This window comes from Phymastichus coffea, unplaced genomic scaffold, assembly GCF_024137745.1.
Source record: "Phymastichus coffea isolate CEN01 unplaced genomic scaffold, Cenicafe_Pcof_1.1 PCOF00038, whole genome shotgun sequence".
In the NCBI taxonomy this organism is placed as follows: Eukaryota; Metazoa; Arthropoda; class Insecta; order Hymenoptera; family Eulophidae; genus Phymastichus; species Phymastichus coffea.
Window position 1 is genome coordinate 1074123 of NW_026706849.1, and position 14974 is coordinate 1089096.

At 32.0% G+C, this 14974-nt stretch overlaps 2 protein-coding genes across 6 annotated transcripts; one reads left to right on the forward strand and one right to left on the reverse strand.

Moving 5' to 3' along the window:
* Positions 1 to 5879: 5879 nt before the first annotated feature.
* On the reverse strand, positions 5880 to 9562 carry LOC131663704 (U3 small nucleolar RNA-interacting protein 2). 2 transcript variants are annotated; one of them, XM_058934260.1, is made up of 7 exons: positions 9377 to 9562; positions 9016 to 9137; positions 8839 to 8939; positions 8543 to 8770; positions 8353 to 8465; positions 7728 to 8262; positions 5880 to 7356 (listed from the first exon to the last, which is right to left on the reverse strand). In XM_058934260.1, exons 1-7 carry the CDS (start codon positions 9425 to 9427, stop codon positions 7121 to 7123), a joined length of 1386 nt encoding a protein of 461 aa, XP_058790243.1. In that variant the 5' UTR covers positions 9428 to 9562; the 3' UTR covers positions 5880 to 7120. The 2 variants fall into 2 exon arrangements, with proteins under 2 accessions (XP_058790243.1, XP_058790242.1); XM_058934259.1 differs by having other exon boundaries at positions 5880 to 7368.
* A 74-nt stretch (positions 9563 to 9636) lies between these two features.
* LOC131663705 (low molecular weight phosphotyrosine protein phosphatase-like) lies at positions 9637 to 11800 on the forward strand. 4 transcript variants are annotated; one of them, XM_058934263.1, is made up of 5 exons: positions 9637 to 9712; positions 9840 to 9957; positions 11037 to 11227; positions 11464 to 11625; positions 11704 to 11800. In XM_058934263.1, exons 2-5 carry the CDS (start codon positions 9903 to 9905, stop codon positions 11782 to 11784), a joined length of 489 nt encoding a protein of 162 aa, XP_058790246.1. In that variant the 5' UTR covers positions 9637 to 9712; positions 9840 to 9902; the 3' UTR covers positions 11785 to 11800. The 4 variants fall into 4 exon arrangements, with proteins under 4 accessions (XP_058790246.1, XP_058790247.1, XP_058790244.1 ...); XM_058934264.1 differs by having other exon boundaries at positions 9652 to 9706; XM_058934261.1 differs by lacking the exon at positions 9637 to 9712 and having other exon boundaries at positions 9731 to 9957.
* The last annotated feature ends 3174 nt before the right edge of the window (positions 11801 to 14974 follow it).

Here is a 14974-nt window from a genome sequence, read left to right on the forward strand (position 1 = left end):
ATTTACGTAATCGCAACCAAGCCTTTTTTCAAATTTACTCCACTTAGTTTTCTTAAACATATGCCTGAATTTGGTTGAAGGTTCTATTTTCTCTATTACAAAATTAGTGGGCAGGTCGAGAGTTAGGAGAATAGCTTTGTGGTCGCTGCTGTAATCTAGCGTTGCCAGTTTGTTATTGGTTGAATTTTTTATTGTTAGTCTATTGTCCGCAATACAGAGATCTAAAAAGGAGTTGGCACTAGGGAATGTGGCCTCAGACGGAGGGTAAATTTGTGCTTTGTATACGAACGCGGAATTATCAAGCCAGCCCTTGAGCATTTTTCCCTTAGTTTTAGTGACGGAGTCACCCCAAGCGGTGTGTCTGGCGTTTAGGTCGCCGCATAAGATGTAAAAGTTCTTGGCTTGTTCTAATTCTAAGCGTGAGAAAAGACGATCCAGTTCATTGATAAATACCCCTTCTGACTGATTATTTGCGTAGGCGGCCACCATGAACAAATTGGAGTCTTTGATTTTAATTTTAATGATAGTGTATTCCAAAATTGAGTTCATTTTTGAAGAAGGTGAGTTAATAATATCGTATGGGATACATTTTTTGATCATAATGGCAGTCCCGCCCCCATTATCATAAACTCTGTCGGATCTAATAAAATCAAACTCCGAAAATTCCACTCTGTGTCGACTCTTCAGTTTCGTTTCGGATAGCAATATGATGTCGAGAACATTATTATTTACAAAATTGAGTAGATCGTACCGTCTACTTAGCGTGACTATCGAATTTACATTTATGGCTGCGATATTGAGTGAAGCGATGTTGTCATTATTTTGACTAGTCGTGGCTATATCGAGTGATGCTCGAGAAATAGACGGGTGTCTATCCATAATTAGGCCGAGTTAGCATTTGAGACGTGATTCTCTGGATATTTTGAGCGTGCATGGACAGAATGTTATAAATATTGCTTAGTTGCTCTTGCATCATTTTCATCAAGTTATCGCTTAATTCATTGAATCTCGTCTCGAATGCATTAGTACTAAGATTATTATTTATGGGATTGTTGTGATGGGGAGTAGGGTTGTTGATGGGGAGGGGGAGGATCGGCGTAGTGTTAATTTGACGGTGTGGGAGGGGGGCGTTAGATGTGGCGTTTGCATAAGAAATGTTGTCGTTCCTGATGTTACCGTAGCTGGTGAGGCGGGTGCGGTGCTTGTTGATTTTGTCGTCAATCTGTCGTTGGTGAAGTTCCTTCTCTCTTTGTCGTACTCCTTTGACGAATTTCAGGTATGGGCAGCCTCGGTACGATGCGGGGTGGCCATTGCTTCCGCAGTTGCAGCAGTACAGGCGGCTTTTGTCCATGGAATCTTTAGGGATGGGACACTGCTTTGGGCCGTGTGCTTCGCCGCATTTTACGCAACGGAATTTCATGTTGCAGCTAGCGCTAGCGTGGTCGGTTCGTTGGCAATTCTTGCACTGGAACACTTCGTTTCGCCGGAGGTCGTCCCATTTGGCTCGTTGATGAGCTATATGCCTGACTGCTTTCAAGGCTTTGATGTCGCTGTCCGTTGATACTGCGATGATGTAATAATAGAGATTCGGGTTATTTTTGTTGTAGCGTACTTGTTGCACCTTTTGTACGGTTACTTTTGGTATTTGTAGACTGGTGATCTCCTCCTTGATTTCGTCAGCAGAGTAGTCTCCGTAGATTCCCTTTAGTACCAGGTTCTTTGGCTTTCTTTGCTTCGGTGTGTACGTGAAGAAATCAATATTTTTCTCGCGCAGGACGACAAGAACTTCGTCGAATATTTCGAGATTTGAAGTCGATACTGTGAAGCAATCGGTGTCAGTCTGACGTACAACGAAGTCCTCTTTCCCAAAATTGCTGTTTGTTAGGAGTGAGATTAGAGTTTTTAGCGTGCTGTTCTTAACGAATATTGGCGGAGATTTGTACGATGTGCGAGCAGGCTGAGTAGCTTGGGCTTGAGGCCGAGAGCGGGCCGTGTTTGTGGTTTGATCGGCCGATATATTCAGGCTGGCCGCGCGTCTGGTCGATTTGCCGTTACGTCTGCTTGGGGCTTGTGTTATGCTGTTGTCTGATTCGTTCTCGGAAACTTCCATCTCCGATGAGTCACTGAATGATGCGTAGCGATTGTTGTCGGGCGAATTTTCGAACATGACTTGTTGTGGTGCTCGTTGGATTCTCTTCGTTTTTCGTGGTTTTTCCCACGAGTCACCTGGGCTGTCAGCTGCGCTGCGTTTTTTCGCATTTTCGTCCACTTTGTCAGTGTTCATTGGAATGTACTTCTTCTTTCTCTCAACGAAGCTTGGTTGGATAGGACATTTGAATTTTCCGCATTTGCGTAATGCGTCCTTAAACATTCTATCGAGCTTATGCGGGTCAACTTTGCCTGTTAAATACTTAGTGGCTGACGCGACAAGGGTTTGCGTGGAGATTTCGTCGTGCGTTTGGCGAGCGTTGACTTTTTGTCCGTTGCTGCTGTCAACCGCCTTTGCGTTCGGGCTCGTAGCTGAGCTTTGGTGGTTGTTCCCAATGGCCGCGGTGGGCGATGTCGTTCCATTTGTGGGCAAGCCGCCCGAGTTGTCATCTTTTCCGTCGGTGTTGGGCATTTTGTGCCCTTCACGAGAAAGTTTGAAGCGATGAGAGACGGGTACTCGGTGGTGCCGCGTTGCCGATGGCTCGCCGCGCCGTGCGCGTGCGCGGCGGCGCTCGCCGATCAAAATTGCACGGTCACTCTCGTTCGTGATGTTTTTCGTTTTTCTTTTCACGGAATATGAGGCATCTGCACTCGATCGGTGGGTGGTGAGATGAACTGTTCACTTGATCACTCGGTTGTCACACATTGAGGCAGGAAAAGCGATCCTCACTCCGTGAAATAACGGTAAAGTTGCGGAGCGATCGGCATGCGACCAGTCAGCTCGACGGCTCGTGCCGGACCCCCCTCCTTGGCGGGTCTCCCGGACCCCACGCATGATAGGTCGTCTAAACGTAGAATTTTCCGCTCTTTCCGAATCCAGGATCGAAAATAGGGGTTTCTATTTGAAAAAACAAAGTTGACCTTCGAATGACCTTGAAAATGACCCTCAAGGTCAAAGTCAAGGTCACCATAATATGTCCCCCTCGGAGACGAGTAACTTTTATTCAAAACATTTTTCGCTAGCTCTCATAGTTTTTGGGTTATCTTGGTGCGTAAGTTAAAATGGGACACCCTGTATATAATGCTGAGCTTTACAAATTATTGAATGTAAAATAGCATACAACAGCGATTACATCTTGCACAAGCTGAAAACTGTAAGCTTTTATTTATGAATAATCAGCTTATTGTAAATAAAACAGAAAGTATCTTATGCTCAAATAAAAATTATCCAGATGATTAATTTACATAAATGAATTTTTTTTTTAAATAGACGAAAAAATTGAGAAAACAATACATTACCCTATCACACGAAGCTAATCGAAGAAATTTTTCTTTATATCAAATTTTTCAGTTATTTTGTGTATTCAAATTGAATATTGTATCAAAATGAAAACTGTGCATAAATGCAACTCTAAATTGAACAATATTATTATTTATATATTTTTGTCCTTGTCATACGAGATGCCGACTAGGCTTATCGTAGAGTACGTTAGACAGTGTAACTTCTAGGAATAAAATAATTTTTGGATAACGTGATAATTTAAAATTCAAAATTTAGAACTAGGCAAAAATTGCAATCTACGATCAGGAAATCAAAGTGGATTGAAGGAACATCAAATATAACTTAATGATTATCAAAAAAACGTATATCTATTTCCTCAAAATTCTTTTCACTGACACTTTTGAAAATTGTAATAGGGTGGCGATTGAAAAAACAGCTGAAACTGCTTCTTAAAGAAAGGATTTCAAAGGGTAAATTATACTGTTAATTATTTTACGCTAATGCCAAGAAACCATGGTTATGGAATAAGAATATTTCTATAGATCGAATTGTTTCAGTAAATCGCACTAGATCCAATGACTATCATATGGTGGAATCGTTAAATGAAATAAATATTGTTCCTAATGTTTTTTACGTATGCGGAAAAGGAAATGAAAACATTTAAACTATGTAGTATGGCAGTGCGAACTGTACGATAAGCAACGAAAACAAATGTACCAAAAACTCTTTAAACTCCGTTCATTTCGTTCCCTTTATGTGGAAATGCTAATTTAAAAACCGTACTTTGCCGCTTGTCAATGTATAATTCACAAAACACTGCAATTTAAAAATATAAAATTGAGCAGAGCATTATGCGCTGGGACTCAACTTTACACACGCTTAAGCAAGCATACCTAAAATCTCGTCCCATACACGTCGTGTTGAAAAATTACTTTCTCGAACTATTATGGAAATGTACTATTGAAGATCGAAGCTCTATTATATGAGTTAATTTATTTAAAGCAAATACTAAATAATTTTAATAATTTAATATTTCTGAGGATTCCTCGTTTACGGATTCTGATATCTTTTACGAACGTTCTATTTGACATTTGTAATGTAATATTAATTGTTGTTTATGTAATAAGCTATGAGCATGTGCAGATGATAGTATTTATAAAGAATTATATTTTAATGTTTACAAAATTGTTGTAGAAAAATCTTTTAGATATTTCTAGTAGGATTACCAATGGCGTGGATATTTCCTTATCAAATTTGCATTTACGCAAATACACCTGTTAACGAGTTCTTTGACATATGTGAATTTTCTATAAACTTTTTAGACCTTTTCAGATAGAGACAGTAAAATAGGTAAATTTGCAAAATATATTTCTTAAATCCTGCAAATCCTACAAACAAGTAAAACATTGTAATAACATATTTTCAAGTTTTGTGTTTAATACTTTTGTAAGTGACAATGATAAACAATGAAACTCTTTCGTATATTGATTATTAATTTTCATTTATAGGTATAGAACACTCAGTTTATAATTTATTAAATGTCGGTCAGTGAAGACGATGATATCTCGCATGAGCTAAAACTGTAAATTTGCAAAATTGAAAGTATGTCATGCTTGAATGGCGGTTCAAACGTGCGATCGAATTCAATTTACTTATTTTTTGAAACAAAAATAATCGATAAAAATGATACAAACGTACACAATTGTATCGTTGGAAATAAATTTCTCGTGTGTTGTGTTTATCTAATTTAAATTTTGCTAAAAAAATACAAAATACGCTCTATACAATGATAAAATATAAGGAATATTTCTTTATCGTTCTGTGAATTTTTTTCACAGAGATAGTGGTAGATTGGATTTATGACAGATTGAGGCAGTGAATTTCTGTAACTTATACAAATCAAACAATCTTTAACTTCTTAAGGAGCTCCAGCTGTGTAAATTTATTATGGAAGCTATTTTCTGATATGCATAAATATTAAATTTGCGCACCCTGACTAGTCCACTAAGGAGCTTCGTATCAATCACATTTCTTAACAAATGTTAAAAAATCCATAAGCAAGAATAAAGCCTATTCGTAACCCTCGCGACCGCTAGTCAGCATCGTTGATAAATATAGCTTTGTTTAATTTAATGTATAATTTATAGAAGATAATCCTTGCTAAGAAGGATTACGTTTAGTCGAAAACACTTTGCAGAACTTATAATTATAATTTAGACTTTTTTACGTTCTCTTACATTTAACGTATAAAAGCATAAAAAGTTTCGTACACGTACTTCAGTCAGACTAAGATATACTGAGATATCTTTTAAAACCTTACAGCATATAGAGAAGCTTCAGTTACATAAATTATTGTCTCTAATTACTTCATGTATGGATATACTAAGTTAATGGACGTTTGCAGTTCTTGTCTTAGCAGTTGTAGCTTCTAACTTAGATTATTTATTTGTAGAATTCGTTAACTATTGCAGAAGTCAATTAAGCTTTATTATATACATTTTTTAATCGATAATAAAAAAGTCAAATCCATGGAAACGTTTATATTACCTATACATTAACATTTTCTAACAGTGCATCCAATATTGCCGATTCCCTTTTCAGGAATCTCTTGGTCAAATCTTTACATGAAAACTACAAATGAATAGATTTAGCAAATAAAAATATAAGCTTACAAATGTTTTTGTGAATTTCATTCATCTGTGAACAATTCCGCAACATTAAGTCTTCGTGACAGCATCTTGATGTTTGGATATTGAAGTTCTAGAACTCTAAATTATATGGTTTTAATGTTAGACTGACAATTGATCGAAGCATAATAGATGTTCAATTGAATTTTAATGAAAGCAAATAAGAGTCAAGTTTTTTTTATTTGATATAATTTGTACGATTCAAGTGAAAACACAATAAGTTTTGTAATCATGTAATTTGATCACCAAGTGATATCAACTTTTGTAACGAGTGTAACTAATAAAACTTACAATAATTATAAAAAATTAAATTACAATATCTAAAAAAGATATAAAATATCATTGAATACAAAATTTGAAATTATAAAAAATTATCTCGCAAGATATAAGAACTTACTTTTCTGCACTAATTAGGTAATGTATTAAACGCGATTAAGAATATTACTATTAGTATGCAAACATAAATCAGAGTGTAAAGAAACAAACTAGCCTTTTCTATTAAAAATTACAATAAATTAAAATGATCTTATACCTATATAGAATTTATTTTGAATACTTGTGTAAATGTTCGTTATATTTAAAAATTTTATTTTTTATTTTTAAATAAAAAAACATGTATGTATGTGGGTCTAGAGATACAAATAATGTCTTTGAAAATATGTTACATCTTACTATACAACAATGTTCTTGAACCAAATTTTACCAGAAGTAACAATCAGTAAAACTTAACAGTCGCATAGTCTTTTTAACACACCGTGCGAAAAGTATGACTTTGCCGCACGCTTGGCGAAAGATATGCACTCAAATTCACGCTTTCCACACGTTGTTTTGAAAAAACTGTACCTACTTAATGTGGGAAAGTAGATTATTGTCTTACGTACCTTTCTAGTCTTTGCTTGGACGTAAACCTCACGCAAGACAAGAATCTTTTTTCTGCACTAGTTAGGAAATGTACTATTTACACGTGACTCATTCATTATATTTTACTTATACATTATTGCAATCATGTATCAGTAGTACTTTGAATAAGTGGTATTATAACAACGCTATTTTTTGCTTCAGGGATACGCCACCATCTTCCTAGTCTGTGTTCCTGTCCAACACCGGCAATAAGAAAGTTTCCATCAGAAGTAAATGCAAGAGAGTTTATGAAACCGATTATTTTTATTTCAAATAACGGATGGATACTTTTAAATGATTCTCCACATTTCCATAGCTTAATGATGCCATTTCGAGAACCTGAAACAGACGCTAATTTGTTTATTTGCAACTGTTTGGTATCTTATACATTAATACTAAATAACAAAAATTTCGAAAATTAAAAACATATGTCTAGACCTAAATTTAATTGTCCGTTTTATTTGTGAATTAACATACCTAAAATTGGATTATTCTACTCAAACATTTTGTTGTATATTTTTCAAATTATAATACGTTTCTTTGAATATACAACAGTATAGTCATAAGTTTCTGAACTTGAGTAATTGTAAAAATACAATATTTATCTTTGTTCAAAGTAACAATGACTTATCGAATACAGAATATGAAATTTATTTTTTTTATTTAAGTAAACTATTTAAAAAGCTTTAAAATATGTTTTGAAAACAAACCTGACGCTACTAAATCCGTGTTCAGTAATGCTGTAACACTTGATATCCACATTGGTAGACCATTCTCTTCATCTTTTCCATGAGCTTCGAGTATGCAACACAATGGTTTCTTTTTTAAAGCACCCCATATACATAATTGCCCGTCATCTCCACCACTAATAAAATTTTCGTCATTTATAAATTTGACCATATCTATACTACTGCCATGACCATTAAAAATCAATTGTGATTCTTCGGCAATCTTCCATATTCTTACTGTTCCATCAAATCCACCACTAGTTATAGCTCTTTCTTTTGATAGTGCATCAATTGATGTTATTCCACTCTGATGTCCAAAAAGGGATTCAACGTACGCCATATCATCCAAATCCCATACTTTTATACATCGGTCCATTGATGCAGAATACAAAGTATGAGTATCTTTTCTAAATACTAGTGCAGAAACAATATCTCTATGACCTTGTAAATCTTTTATATGACTAAGGTCTGATGATGAAAAGACACTTATATTTTTTGAACCATCTGATCCTGCAGCCTAGAAAAATATTTTCTAATAAGTTTGAAAAAGATCTATAATGTATCATTAAAAATAACTGAAAATATGAAATATAAATTCTGATTTTACCAAAAATTTACTATCTGTACTGACAGCGATGCATTTGACAGATTTTAGTCCTTGTTGATTTTTTTTACTTTTGCCCTTCAATGATTTTACTTTTTGCCGGTTGGACAGCATCCCTGTGAAAGTTATATCTATATAAAGGATCTATATGCAAATGAAATAAATGAAATATTAAATTTTTTAATATACTCACATTTCACTATACTACCATTTTTGGAACCAGAAAACAAAAATTGACCATCACTTGATAGACAAATACAAGTAATAGAATCTTTGTGATCTTTGCTCCTCAAAATAAAAGGCTCTTTATGGCCTGTATATTTATCAGCTACTAATTTTCTTAATCTACCTTTTGTTTCTAAATAATCTTCTGTTAATCTTTTGGCAATAGCACCTTCTTCAAATTCTTTTCTGTCCCGCACTACAACAAATAATCCACATTGTGATACCCAAAAACATAAAATAACCAAAAACTTAAATATTTTGTACCTTCTTCTTCTATCTCTGCTAAATATTTTTTAGCCAATCTGATCTTCTTTTCTTGTGCTGTTTCTTCTTCTTCTGAATTACTATCAGATTCGTAATCATTCCTTTATAAGAAAAAATAAATTGTATAATTAACATTGATTACAGAAAGTTAAAAGTTATTATGATAAACTGAATTACCTCTTTTGTTCTTCTGCCAATTCTTCATCTGTACTAGCAATACTTTCATTATCATCAAAATGCTTTTTAGTTTTTCTTTTTGTTTTTTTAGTTTTGGAATCTTTTGTATTAAAGCCATTTATCTGTGATCCATAAAAAAAATTGTATTAAAAATGAATCCAATTTAAATTGTTAACTTTTTTGTTAAAGTTCTTATATATAACTTAATTAAGTTTCTACATTTTTCTAATTATAGTTAAAAAGAAATAATTTAAATAAAAAGATAATAAATATCGAAAAATAAAATTTTCTAACCTAAAATTTTAAGAAACATTGCAAAATTAAACTTAATTGGCAACGTTAAATTTTTTAATTAACTTACCTTTCGCTTAGAACTACTAGTATCTCGCTGATTTCGAATAAAGAATGACATTTTGATAAGAATTATTAATCAAAAACAATTTAGAATATCGTCATACTATTACGTTGTTAACCACATGGTATAATACACGGGGAAGTATCATCCAACTACCATCATTATTCCACCATTTATCACGCTAACCACGCGCATTTGCTGTTTGTACTGCGCTTGCGCACTTAAAAATTGCGCAGGCGCATCCTTGTGAAATATATCGGCGTCTCAGTCAGAGTCCTACCGCCATCTAGTAAAGTAAAGTAAAGTAAAGTGAAATAGAATTTCAACTATTTCCATGTAAAAGTGATTATTACTATATATTTTACTTTGCAATATGTTGTATAACTAACCTCAATTGTAGTTTCGAACAATAAAACGTATCATCAAATAAATGATAATAATTTTTATCTTTGATATTTTACTTTTACAGTAATATGGTTTAGTGATTCGTTTTTGGTTATCAAGTCGTACAAGCTCTGTTGGAATATTTTATATGCGCAAATCAGAGTTCACGCGAAGAAAAAAAAAAGTATTAATGGTTTGCTTTGGTACATATATTTTTACTATAGTATTTAACGTATATTTAGATAAAATAAATAGAATTATTCATTAATGCTTTAATATTGATCTTCAACTCGATAAATATTAAAAATGTGTAATATAAAGGATATAGTTATGAATGCAAGCTTCTGCTAAAACTATAGAAAAGCTCGAGAGAGTTTTTTCGAAAGCCTGATTATGAGTAAACAACATTAATGATCTCATATTAAATTAACGAATTTATTATAAATTATGAAAATTTCTATAATTTTATTAAAATTATTATCTTATAACTTCACTAATATACATTTTGATAACGTAACTTTGCGACGAATAGAGATTCGTTAATGCGAGCGCATATGTAAGTACGGAGCTGCAATAAGAAACCTGTGAGTAGAATCGAGAGAGAGAAATAAATTAAGAAATTTGGCAGACATTGAGCGTGTGTAGCTTTATGAAAGGAAGAATGCGACACGCAAGTCGTGACTAGATAGAGAGTACAGCTTACAGGCTGGCTAACGTCGTGCATGTACAAAATAAAAGAGTGCCTCTCCCTTCCTCTCATCTTTGCAACCAAGTATATAACGTTAACTCAATCAACATCGTTGTAGCTCTTCTAAAACAAATCATTTTTGCTTGTTATAAATATTTTGATTACTGATCTAGAAATCATTTGTTTCATAAGCGTTGTTATAACGTCGAGTCAACATTGTTTCGTATCTAGTTACAAAAAAGTTATAAAAATGTTGCGTGAATACTGTTCTTTGGAAAAAAATGTTTTATGAACTTGTAAAAATGTTATAAAAATGTTATGCAAAGGTTGCCTCACAAAATGAAAAGTTATAACTAGCATTCTGGAAATGTTTTGGTAACATTATTTTGGAAACAAACGTAAATAACATTTCTATACCATTTTTGTTGGCTGCGGGAAATGTTTGATATCTTGCAAAATGTATATTGCAGCAACATTTTTTAAAATAATAATTTAATAATTATTGGGTAATAAATCGGGATTTATGTGTTGAGTTCCATAGTCTGAGACTACTATACTTACAAATAATGTGTATAATTGTGAACTTTACTTTAGGAAACACGTGCAGATCGCCTATTGCCGAAGCTGTTTTTCGTAAATATGTCAAAGAAAATAACTTAGAACAATTTTGGGAAGTCGATAGTGCTGCATTGTTTGGGTACCACGAAGGGAAAAACATAAATACAAAGTCTAGAGAGGTCCTTGAAAGAAACGGCATTGTCGATTACAACCACGTTGCCCGCATTGTATGTACATGCATATATATTCTTACCAGAAATTATGCAACCGATAAATAGCGCTCTCGGAAATGTCATTTTTAATTTTGATTTGTGACATTATTAAATAATTTTTATTTTTTTTCCACGATATGTATTTCATTTTATTTCATTCTTACAAATATTTATAATTGCTAGCAAATTGTAGAACTATTTTTATGTCACTTACCTCGAATAGCATTTTTTTTTCTTTTCTTTTTGCACAGATAAATAAAGAAGATTTTCACAATTTCGATTGGATTCTTGGAATGGATTATTATAATCTTAATTTACTAAGTGGTATGCAACCTCAAGGAAGCTCAGTTAAAATCGACCTTTTAGGCCATTATGACCCGGAAGGAGAAGTCGAAATTGAAGATCCATACTGCGTGTGTATTATTTCAACTAAAATAATCATTTATTTTGTTTAATAATTCACAATTATATTTCGTACAATTTTTTTTCAGGACCAGCAGACTCATAAGTTTGAAACAATTTATAGCCAATGTATCAGATGCGTTCAATCATTCATTGAGAAACATAAATAAATTAAAGTAACATCATACTTGTTTAATCTAATAATTTACTAAACCCACATCTCTAACTACATAATTTATGTAAATATTTGATAAATATAGATCGTAGTATCTTTAATCATTGACATGTGCGAGTTTCACATGATATTTAAAGAAAAAAATAACTATATAATAATCACGACATATTTTGTTAGAAACACAATTTTAAGGAATAAATCATTTAAGACCGTTGGCAAATCGACATCTATACAACTAAATTATTTCTATAAATGAAGAAGGAATTATTATTAATTTTTTTATTCGAATTGCAATTTATATATTGTATGTCCCCGCGTATTGGGTGGGGGGTGTCTTTATTTAAATGGGTATATTTTTATTAGATGGTTTTATATCATTACTGGTTTACTGTTGAGATTAGTCCAGTAGTTATACGGAAAAGAGCCGAAAAGATTTTTAATTAGAATAGGTTTGTTAAAAATCTAGCAGTTTACTGTTGAAAAATATGAAATTTTACAAACATGTAGTTGGCAGTTGCACTAACTAGCCAGTACTGTATAAAATTTTGTGAGCACTGAACCAGTACTTGAAGAAAAATAAGTTTTTAAATTTTGAAGAACTGTTTGAATTAAACTAAATAAATAAAAAAGAATAAAAGTAAAGTTAATTAATAAGTTATTTCGAGTGAATAATTAAATAATAAATCCATTAGTTTACTTGGACTGACATTTTGTTTTCGGAATGATGCAACCATGTAATTGAAAGAAGTTCTATGGTGAAAGATATGCTTGTATAATTGGTACTTCTTCAAACAAAAATAAATGTTGAATTATTAGGTAAAATGCTATTAGGTTGTTTTTAATAGAAAGCTAAGATAAAATACTTTTATTCTAAAAAAGTTAGCACACTTTGTATAAAAATTTTACCGATTACACTGAAATAAATTTAACGTTAGTATAACTTTAGAACGAACCAATAATATTTTTAAATAAAAAGACCAGATTTATCATTTCTACGATAAAATTCATATATTTTGGTGGATTTATTAATTCAAGATTTGTGTTTAAAAACATGTTATTTAATATTCATACTTTATAATTTTTAAATATGAAAAAGGTGAAAAAAGTAGTATTAAATAATATCCTTGTTTAACATTTGATACTTATGAAGAATCAAGAAAAATTAAGCTGTCGTAGTTAAATTCTAGTCATAACTTTTTTAATTTGGATGTTTCAGTTCGCCGATATTTTAATGCTATGTAAGCATTCTGAATACGTTTCATGGAAGAATTTCTACTATACAAGATGAGCGAGATTGATGCAATGTATATTTTTCAATTAAAAGTTTAAAGTTTTTTTTTTATTTTTAAGTGAGTTTGACTGATTTATCTACTTTGTTAAATTATATGCTATAATTATAACTTGTATGAAACTACATGTCAAGTGTTGTATTCAACGACGATAATGCGATATATTCTATAAGTATATTTAACCTTATTTTTTCCTTAATTAAAATTTAGTGCATCTTTTTTTTCTTGGAAATTTACTGTTTACGTCATAGGCTTTAATTTAGTTATTTAAAAGTTGCAATTACAAACAAATTCATGTCGATTATTTTGTACCATACTATCTACATGATTATTGATAAAAAATGGTCACAATAATAAAACGATAAGTTAATCGGTAGATAAACCAAGTAATTAAAATAAGGTAAAAATATGCCTGGTTGTAAAAATTTAAATAAGAAATTATTTAGCAGAGGGATGTCTTAGCTTTGCTATAGTTGGCCAAATCAAATAAGAAAAACTAGTAAACATGTACAAGGCAATTTTTATATTAATTATATTAGTTTCTGCATATAGTAACGTCCTATCTCAGGATAGCGGAGGACTTATTGGTGGTAAAAACATTTTTTCTATTATTTATATGACTTTCACACTATTGATTGTAACTGAAATCATTTACGTGTATTATATAAATGTTCGAGTATTTCGAGATAAAAACGAGTATTGCGCGAAATGAAAAGATCGACTTATTATTTTTTTAGAAGGATGTATTTATTATTGAATTTTTTATTAAAATGCGGAATTGAACTGACCTTTTAGCGTCAGGACAAACATTATGCACAAAGGTTTGTGCAAGTGTATTGCACAAACCTTTTTGGAATGTCAATGACAATATTGATATTTGTGGAGTATTATTAATAATTACAGGTTCTGGCAACATATCAATTTCGCCTTTCAATCCTATTCGTTTTACAAGATTCATATCGTATATGATCTCGTTACCATTCCGTATAATAGGAATGATTTTTGGTTTGCCTTTTGGTTCATCAGGTACGATGAGAAACTCTGGTGGATCCGGAGTCAGTAATAATGGCAAGGGTGGCGGCATTTTTAATATATTTTTATCACTGCCCCGTGGAATAGCAAGATTCATTGAAGAAATTTTTCATTTTATACGACTTCTCCTTGACAGCATATTTGGCAATCTAGAAAGTGGTGCAGCTTACATAGCTGGCGATGGCGTCAAAAGTCAAACGTATCGTATGAACAGAAATCGCACTGCCAGCAGCTCATAGTAGACTTGTTGATCGTAACAGCAAATCGATAATTTTATAACCATCTATAATACTAAAATTAATATTGTTTTTAAATTTGGTTGGCAGAGAGAGAAAGTGAATAGAATAAAATAAGACAACAAAAAACACACTATTTTAAATAAATTATTCATAATAATATAAGACTGTATAACCATTACTATTAAGTATGGTTTACTATGGTATATAGTATAATAGTTTAGTAGATTTTATCATTCATATAGGTTCAATTAATTATTAATCTTTTAGATAATTCTTCTAATACATCTTAAAATGAGTAATAAAGCTCATCGATTTCTATGTGAAAAAATGAGTGCGAATTCTATTCTTAGTTATCAATGAATATTAATGAATGTATAGTGTATTTTAAATAGTATGATTTACTAATCCGTATATGCCATTAGAATTTCTACGTTGGCATGTAAAGGATTCAAATAATGTAATAAATAATAGAAAAACACAAATGAATGAGAGCGCAAAGCGCGCTAAATAACACTAATTTAAGAAAATAATCCATTCCTACAAATCGGTATACAGCTCTTATAAGTAGATGTATACTTGTAGTTTTTAATTGAGAGGATATTTATACAAGTATAGATCTATATTA